This window comes from Benincasa hispida, chromosome 3 (genome assembly GCF_027475165.1).
Source record: "Benincasa hispida cultivar pf3 chromosome 3, pf3_genome.v1.1, whole genome shotgun sequence".
Lineage (NCBI taxonomy): Eukaryota > Viridiplantae > Streptophyta > Magnoliopsida > Cucurbitales > Cucurbitaceae > Benincasa > Benincasa hispida.
Genome location: NC_143480.1, coordinates 77973348 through 77982204, shown reverse-complemented (window position 1 = coordinate 77982204; position 8857 = coordinate 77973348). Strand labels below are relative to the sequence as shown.

Genomic DNA, 8857 nt, shown 5'->3' with positions numbered 1-8857 from the left:
TCTGACCTTCAACTAAAAAGGTAGTTAAGAAATTTAAGACCAAAACTTTTCTCAATTCTTTATCTCTTCTTCTAGGATTGATTTCATGTATACCATCACAACTTTTTCTTGGTTCATTTTTTGAATTTCATGCATAACAGTTAGAAGAAGAAGGTAAAGAGACAAACTTTATCATTATTAGATGTTCTAAATGATTCATTATCCACCTTGATCATGGGAAATACATGCTCAAAAAATTCAGCATCTCTATACTCACATATTGATTTATCATTCATGCACGTAAATCTATATACAACACTTTTATGGACATAACCAATAAAAACATAGTCAAAGGTTTTAGCTCCTATTGTAGGTTTCTTGAATGCAGGATATGCTACCTTAGTCAAGTACCCTTGCACCTTCAGGTAATTGAGGTTAGGTGCATAACCTCTCCATAGTTTGTATGACGTCTTATCCAACTTTTTGTGATGGATCCTGTTAAGAATGAAATAAGAAGAAAGCGTAGCCTCCCCCCACATATTGTCAGATAATTCATAACTTAAAAGCACAATATTCTTTAAGAGATTCATCACTTTATTCATCACCTTCTCTGATCTTAACCTTTTAATCTTTTTGTCTAATTGATTTTCTACTTTTGTTTTGTATTTCAAAAACATAATGCTAGCTTCATCCTTTGTTTTTAAAAAGATAACTTTAGGATATCTAGAAAAATAACCAAGAAAGGATAATTTTAGTATTTTCTACGATCTCTACTTGTAATGTTTTTGAAATTAGCCAAATCAGAATGAATCAGTTCAATTAATTGTGTGCTTCTAGCAATGACAGGTTTAAAAGGTTTGAAAATAATATGGAAGTACCTACCGCAACTTTAAAGGATGTTACGAACTATGTCATGGCAATCCACCAAAATATACAACAAACAAAAATAACAAACGTAAATAACAATAGAGATTGCTAATCCAGTTCAATTATTAACACCTACATCTGGGGTACAGTATACCCGTGGAAAGATAACTCCACTAATATAAATGATAAGCAATTACAACATACAACTCAAATACAGTGACCTTTGTAGAGCTTAACAAATCAACTGTTCACTTAGGCTCCTCTTAGATGTGAGACTTCATCCTTAAGATACTTAGCCTCCCCCTAAGCAATGTTATCAGTGAAGAATGTCTCAGGCTCTCCCTAAGACTGAGACTCCCTCTTGGCTACACTGAAGCTCCACTTGAGTCATGAGACTCATTCTCACTTGCGCTTTATCTTTCTCTTTCGAACAATGACCACTTCACTCGTTTAGCTTTGGCTCCCACTAAGCTTGAGAATCGCATCTCAATAGTATATTGATGAAGTACACAACTGGCTTGGAGTAAGTCTCCAACCTCACAGCTACACAATCTTCAACCTTTCAAAGATTGACAATAAACACACTTGTGATAAGCAAACTTCACAAGACAAACAACACTATAAAATCTTCTTTCGAACATCTAACCCTAAACCAAAAACTATGTGTCTTTATATACACACAACAGATACCAAAAAGACCAACCCTAATTTTAAAAAATACTTACGCACATAGAAGGAAAACGCCTGCAATAATACTGCAGATTGAATATTTCACATAAGGAAAGTATTTTGCAGAATCAACATTTCCATATAACAACCGCAACCCAACAAGATCAAATGTAGAAACATTCTTAATGATATCAGTCAGACTTAAACAAATACTACCAACACACAGTTTAACAAGCTCCCCCTTTGGCAATATTTTTTTTAACAATGACAAATATAGCAGCAGTCAGAAAATATAAGAGAAAAACAAGCAACACATTAACCAAACTCTCAAATACAAAGTAAAAACAAGTCTATCATCAAAGAAAACCATTAAACACCTTACTCCCCCTTTTGACATGTTTAAAAAATATATATAAGAAACCACCAAACAACAGAGCAACATCATTGATCATCAGCAGCAACATCAACATCCTGTGCGCTAGAGCTAGTCCCCTGATCAGGATCAACAAAAGACCCACGAAGAAAGATCAACAAATCATCAACTTCAGACTTTCATGCAGTAATTCTTTGAAGAAAAACCCCAAGCTCGCTGGATCATTTGCTAACACATTTATTGTCTTCTTACCACAAGAAGTTTGAAGAAACTTCCTAATAGGACCAATATTAGCAACAAAAATCTCTATGTGAATCAAGTCAGGCACATGTTTTCCTTGATATAATTGATAGCTGAAGGATATGGCAGAAGGCACAGGACAAAGAACATCTAAATAAGTTAAGATATCATGTTTTTGGGCTAAGAAAATCCCATAAATAAGACGTGGAAAGCATAAGGGGACCTTGATGGCATGAGAACCAATATGTCTCTTGATCTGATTAACCACATAAGTACTATAGTTGAATTTAGCACCTGTTCCAATCCGATAAAGAAAACTGGCAAGGCTAGTAGAAGGACCAAATTTGTGAGTGGAAGAATACCAATTTCCATTGTCAACTTTGTGAAGCAACACATACTTTACACTCAAATAGCACAAGGCCATTGACCTTTTGAAGGCCAAGATCTTTTCACTCCTCCAGTCAACTCAAACACCAGATCAGACATAGAATGTCTCAGTTCAGTAACATTCTCAGGGACACAACGATCAAGATACTTGTTTATCAAAGCAGCAGTAAAAATGAAGTAATGACCTCTCACATGAACTTTACAGAACTCTGGACTATTAGCTTTCCCTAACTGATTGGGTAAATTTACATAAAATTCATCAATCAAGCGTGGATAGTAACCACACAGATTTAGAAAAGTTATCACCATGTCAACCTTCACCAACAGATCCATAATCTCAAGGAAATCTTGAGCTTGTTCAAACAAATCTCTTTCCATGAAAATTCTCCTGTTCACAATGAATTTCCACATCTTAGAATTGTCCCAAGTGTGAAACGAGATTCCATCTAAGGAAACAACCGAAATATAACTTGAAGTTTACTTTTTCTTGGTTTGCTCAGCTAGTTGCTTCTCTTGAGTTTTAGGAGGAATATCAGGAAGACTTTTAGACACAGGATGTTCATTTTACTCATTAACCCACTCAGAGTCAGAACTCTTTGTATCATCGCTTGGTTCAAAGGAGCTTGGACCAATCTCACTATTTTTTTTTTCTTTCTTTTTTGACGTAACTAGTTAATTGGGATGTTGTCATCTGATATGTCCTTAGCAAAATCTGACACGTCTTCACTTTCATTTTCTTCATTTGAATCATCTGGGGTTTTCTCCACAATCTCATTAATAGTCACATCAGCAAACTCAACAGGATGATTATTCTTCGTCTCATTTTCAATTTCAACACGCTCAAAGGGAAACACAGTCTCCCTAGGGCTAGACTCATTTTGAGTAATATCATCCTCATTTAAAACCCTAGATGTAACAACATTTGATAAAACATCAATTGAATGATTATTTCCTTCAGAATTTACAACATTAAGGTTCTTCTGATCTTGGTTACTAGGGTTAGAACGATTCCCTCCAGGGTTGAGAATACTATTAATAAAATCGGTACTTTCACCAGCATAACTCATAGACTTAGGCAAATTAGAAAGTCCAATTTCTTTCTTTGCACAAACTTTCCCAGGATTAACAGAGATATTAACAGATTTATCATGCAAATATTCAACATTTTAACAATTTCTGAAATAACATGTTCAAAAGCTGATGGATTCAAGGACTCATCTTTTTGCGAAGGAGATGCAATGACATCTCCTAAACCAACAAGGTCTTCCATTTTCACCATGTTTCTTCTTCCTTTTCTTCTTTGAAACCTAAGTAGTCCTCTTTGTTTTGGCAACAAGGGAGGGAACAACATTTTCATGCAAGGTTTCAACATCAATATTTTCATGAGAAGTCTCGGCATTCTCATGATCTTTATTGGAGATCGTTTCATTAGCCATGACAAGAAATTTTTCCTCGTGAATCTCCACAAACTTTTGTCAATTTGCTTTTTGTTTGTATCTCACCATTTTAGGTTCATCATCATCAGTTCCTCGACATGTCCTAACCATTTTATGAAGGAGGTATGTATCGGTGCAAGACCATAGGGGAAGTTGAAAAGATTGTGGGGGAAGGAAATTGAAAATTCAAAAAAGATTTTTCTGCCAAAACATAACTGACATGGGATAAAAATGATTAATTCACAATAATAAAATTTTACCTTACACCAACAACCTAGCCATAAATAAGCGCCACGTCACACAATCACATGGAATGGGCCTTGATTCCCTTAAGGCCCACAATCCTCATTTGATTAATTGCTATGCTTCAATTGTACACAAGCCCAAAGAGGCTATGAGGGCTTCAAATTGTTTCACGTTTAAAGCCTTTGTGAATATATCAACTATCTTGTTAGTGTGAACATGCTCTAGAACAATCTGCTTGCTTTCAACCAAAATCTCTAAGAAAATGATGTTGAATGTCAATGTGTTTTTTTTTTTTTTTTTTTTTTTTTTTTGCTATGTTGGACTAGATGTTTTGATATATTGATTGCACTCAAGTTATAACAGCACAATGTCATAGAATTTTGCTAGACATTATATTCTTTCAACATTTGTTTCATCCACAAGAGTTGAGTATGGCTACTATCAGCTGCTATGTATTCAGCCTCTGCAATGGATAAGGAAACACATTTTTTGATTCCTATTAAACTGGGATACTAAGTTGTTCCCAAGGAATAAACAACCTCTAGAAGTGCTTTTGATCTTCTGAACTTCCGACCCAATCTACATCAAAATGTCCAACAAGAGAGCTATTAGTATCAAAAGTATACAAAATTTCATACTCACTAGTCCCATAGGTATATTTGATAATATGTTTAACACTTAGCAAATGACTGTTTCTGGTCTTGTTTTGGTATCTAGCACAAACTCCCACAACAAAGGCTATATCAGATCTTCTTGCTGTAAGATATAAGAAACTTCCAATCATACTCCTGTACAAGCACATCAACATCCATCCCATCAGCATCTTTGGATAGTTCGATGTTTGTAGGCGGGAGTTTTCTTGATGTTAGCATTCTCCAATCCAAATTTCTTCATAATAGCTTTGGGATATTTTCTATGAGAAATAAAGATTCCATCTTTCAACTGCTTAATTTGAAATCCCAATAAGTATGTTAGTTCACCAACCATACTCATTTTGAACTTAGTTTACATTTGTTTAATCAGGAGTTCTACCATTTCTTGTGACATTCTGTCACACCCCCTCCTAGATTATCCTCATAATCTGGAAAAAGATGTGATTGTAGCAGTTACTAGCGCTACTACCAGTACTTACTATCTTAGCCTTCTAGCTTAAATACCAACCTGTTAAACATTATTAATGTACGCATACAACATGCCTCCATAAGGTTCCACATAAGATTATATAATCACATGAAAATAGTCATGACATAACATCTACAGGTAAAATATTTACAGTTGGGCCCAAACATCACTAACGAATCCCTAGTCTCTCTTAAAACATGTGTACATAGACAGACCATCAACCTAAATTTTTCTTAACAAGTCAGGCCTTTCAGTGGCAAGCAGTAACAGAAGCAACCTTGAGGAATCTGACCGCTACCTGGAAAAGGAAAACATAGAAAATCTGTGAGCTAGTAGCCCAATGAGTGACTATAGAATCATATTACACCATGCATTACATCATTACGAACAAGTAAATATATCGATGAGCATGTCAAGAAACTTCCTCTAAACATAAACATTGATAACCATTCTTAAACTTCATTGAACATCATTATTCCTTAGTTGAGAACGAGCATACATCGCTCTAGCTCTCAACGTCTGTTACCGGCCAAGAGACCCATACTTCGGCCTCCCTTTGCTGGTATATGGCCTAGTAGACCCATACTTCGGCCTCTCATTCAAAACTACCTACGTGCACGTGAAGTTTTCTAAGCACCGTCAACACCTTAGGTACTATTACCCAGATACCTTCTCCATGTCCTTCAGTACCGGGTTATTTTCTAGCATCAAATTAAGCTTTATTGCATGTCATTTACACAAAGACTCATTCTATCATAGGCTTCCTCCAAAACGCATGCTTCAACATAGGAACTTAACTTTTGTAATGAATTCACAACATACCTTGGCATGTGTTAAAACATATACAAGTTGGAGAAGATACACTATGCTATTCATTAAACATTTGTTGCTTGAGGAAGTATAAATTCATCATCAACATCACTGTAACTTACATGGTCTTTTATGCATAAGTATTAAAAGCATTAAGTTCATTTTAGTCACTCACAGCTCGCCGGGGCTCTTAACGGATTATATACCTCTCCTAGCTCCTCTTGGCCTGAAAGGACATAATTCCCGATTAGATTCCTTAGAATTCTTAGCAAAATGCTTTAGATAGTTCGCTTACTAATGAAACTTTCTTCAAAAAAACCAGCAATACTAGCAAGATGATCATCATGAGCGAGATCACCCTCATGAGTGAGATCATCTTTATGAGCGAGATTTACCACTTCTAGCGAGATTTGTCACTTTCCATCGAGATTTTTGTTACTTCCCAGCGAGATTTGCCACTTTCCAGCGAGATTCAGTGCAAAACCAGCGAGATTTTCCTCCTTAGCGAGATCCACCTCTTCCTTATCTCGTTCTCGCTCTCGCTCACTATGGTGAGCCGCCTGCTTAATCTTCCCAAGCAGCTGCCTGTTTACGCACTGATTTCCTGTTTCAATTTCAAAAATTCATAACTCAAAATCCAGGACTCTTTTTAAGAAACTTCCTTCTACAAACTTGTTTATAATTGAGTTAACTTTCTTATCTTAAAATATCAGCCGAAAATTTCTTTTATTTTGGCCTGGAGCTTCCAATCTTCACCTCTGGCCTTGCTTAATCCGAGAATCTGCCTCTTCTGCAAATTCTTATTTTTCTTTCTTTTCCCTTTGAGATCTTTCTCCAGCAAAACAACCTCGAAAACTAGATTCCCCCAGCTTTCAAATGGCACTAATCTCACTTAATTTTCTCGATTCATGTGCCAAAACCAAGCGTCTGAAGTTCCTCTTCCTTTTATACTTCCTGCCGCCTCCCATGTTCAAAGGTCAAACCGCCACCTCATCCAGCACTTAGCGCCTACCCAGCTACTTCCTCTCTGATCCTTACTTACTTTCTTTCTTTCTTTCTTTTTTTTTTTTTTTACTTCACTTGTAATTTACCTATAACTACACCATAAAATTTTACTTATCAAATAATTAATATAACATCCTCAACTAAACATACTTATATAGGAAATGTATTTCGGGGTTTACACATTCCACCAAACACTATATCATCTACATACACTTGAAAAATCACTAGCTTTCCCTTTTGTTTCATTACAAATAGGGTTTTATCCACTCCATCTCACATGTAACCATTGTTGACAAGAAATTCTATCAACCTCTCATACCAATTTGAGGAGCTTGTTTTAGGCCATGCAGGGCTTTCCTAAGTCTGAACACATAATCAGGGTGGACAGAATCAATAAATCCCTTAAGCCATTCCATGTACACCTCTTCATTCAAGTACCTATTCAACAAGGCACTCTTTACATCCATTTGATAAAGTTTGAATTTCAAGAGACAAGCAATTCCAAGTAGCAGTCTGATAGCTTCCAGTTGAGCAATAGAAGCGAAGATTTCACCAAAGTTAATACCTTCAATTTGAGAATAACGGCTACAAGATGAGCTTTGTTTCTAGTGACTATGCCATTAGCGTCAGTCTTGTTTTTGAAGACCCACTTAGTTCCAATCACATTTGTACATATAGGTCGAGGAACTAGCTCCAACACCTTATTCCTTTCAAACTGACCAAATTCTTCTTGCATTACATTCACAAATCATTCATCTTTTAAGGCCTCAACAACACTCTTAGGTTCCATAGAAGAGGTGAAGCATATGTTCCCAATCATTTGTAAACAGTTCACTTTTTCTTTCTTTTACTGGACACTCCAATCTCTAAATTTTCAATGATATTACTTGAAAGATGATTCTTCAAGATTCTGTTGAACGATCGCTTTACACACATTTGATCATCTTCACTTTGTAAGGAAGTAATAACTTGTAGAAATACAAGTTATTTATGCCACCTTATCTAGATATTGCAACCAAAAGTTAGTAATTATGCGCCAATTGTATGAAAATTAACCTAGTATGACAATAATTATAAATGTTTGCAATTACACCTACTAACGCCAAAAAGATGGAGGACAAGCCAAACTTTACTCTGTTTTGCAGAAGACCAAGTCACCGCTTGCGCTCAAGGCTCATGAGAAACTAATCAACGCATCTCTGTCACATTGTGCCCATCGATCAACCATGAAGAGACGATTACCGAAGTAACGGTGCAATGCACAGTCGATCCAGAGTTATGCTTCGACCGCATGCGGTAATAAAAACAAACACCGCATGCGAACCCATGATCGAAAGATGTAGCTGAGTAATGCAAAGGCAGAGGATTGAGACACGTGTACAGCTAACCATTATGCAGATTTGATGGTCCGATTGCATAACAGAAGTAATAATATCCCTTTATCTTTGGAATTTTCATAACAAAAGTAGGAACCACAAGGCCAGAGTCAAAGGATCTACTCCTATAAATACCCCAACGATTTCAGAGAAAAATATTCTAATTGATATTGAGCTAAGTGCTGTAAGATTTTAGAGAGAAAAAGGCTGAGCTATGTGTTGAAAAGAAGAAATCCGGGAAGAGAAAGAGATAAGGCCGAGAGGTAAATCTTAGATCCGACCAACTGTATACCCAATCGAAGCTCTTTGCAGATACCCCTACTACTGGTGGAGCAAGCCTGAGAGGG

The 8857-nt window shown here is 36.2% G+C and overlaps 1 protein-coding gene across 1 annotated transcript; it reads right to left on the bottom strand.

Moving 5' to 3' along the window:
• Nucleotides 1-4738: 4738 nt before the first annotated feature.
• Nucleotides 4739-7601, bottom strand: LOC120073708 (uncharacterized). Its single transcript, XM_039026509.2, has 3 exons — nt 7454-7601; nt 6586-6733; nt 4739-4985 (listed from the first exon to the last, which is right to left on the bottom strand). Exons 1-3 carry the CDS (start codon nt 7599-7601, stop codon nt 4739-4741), a joined length of 543 nt encoding a protein of 180 aa, XP_038882437.2.
• Between the last annotated feature and the right edge of the window lie 1256 nt (nt 7602-8857).

What these genes read in the sequence shown, in the direction of transcription:
- LOC120073708 (XM_039026509.2), bottom strand. Translation starts at nt 7,601, where the DNA reads ATGGATGTAAAGAGTGCCTTGTTGAATAGGTACTTGAATGAAGAGGTG. An exon ending in AAAACAAGCTCCTCAAATTG is followed by an intron (nt 6,734 to 7,453) that starts GTATGAGAGGTT and finishes AAATTGAAACAG; the next exon opens with GAAATCAGTGCGTAAACAGG. An exon ending in CTGAATCTCGCTGGAAAGTG is followed by an intron (nt 4,986 to 6,585) that starts GCAAATCTCGCT and finishes GTGCTTGTACAG; the next exon opens with GAGTATGATTGGAAGTTTCT.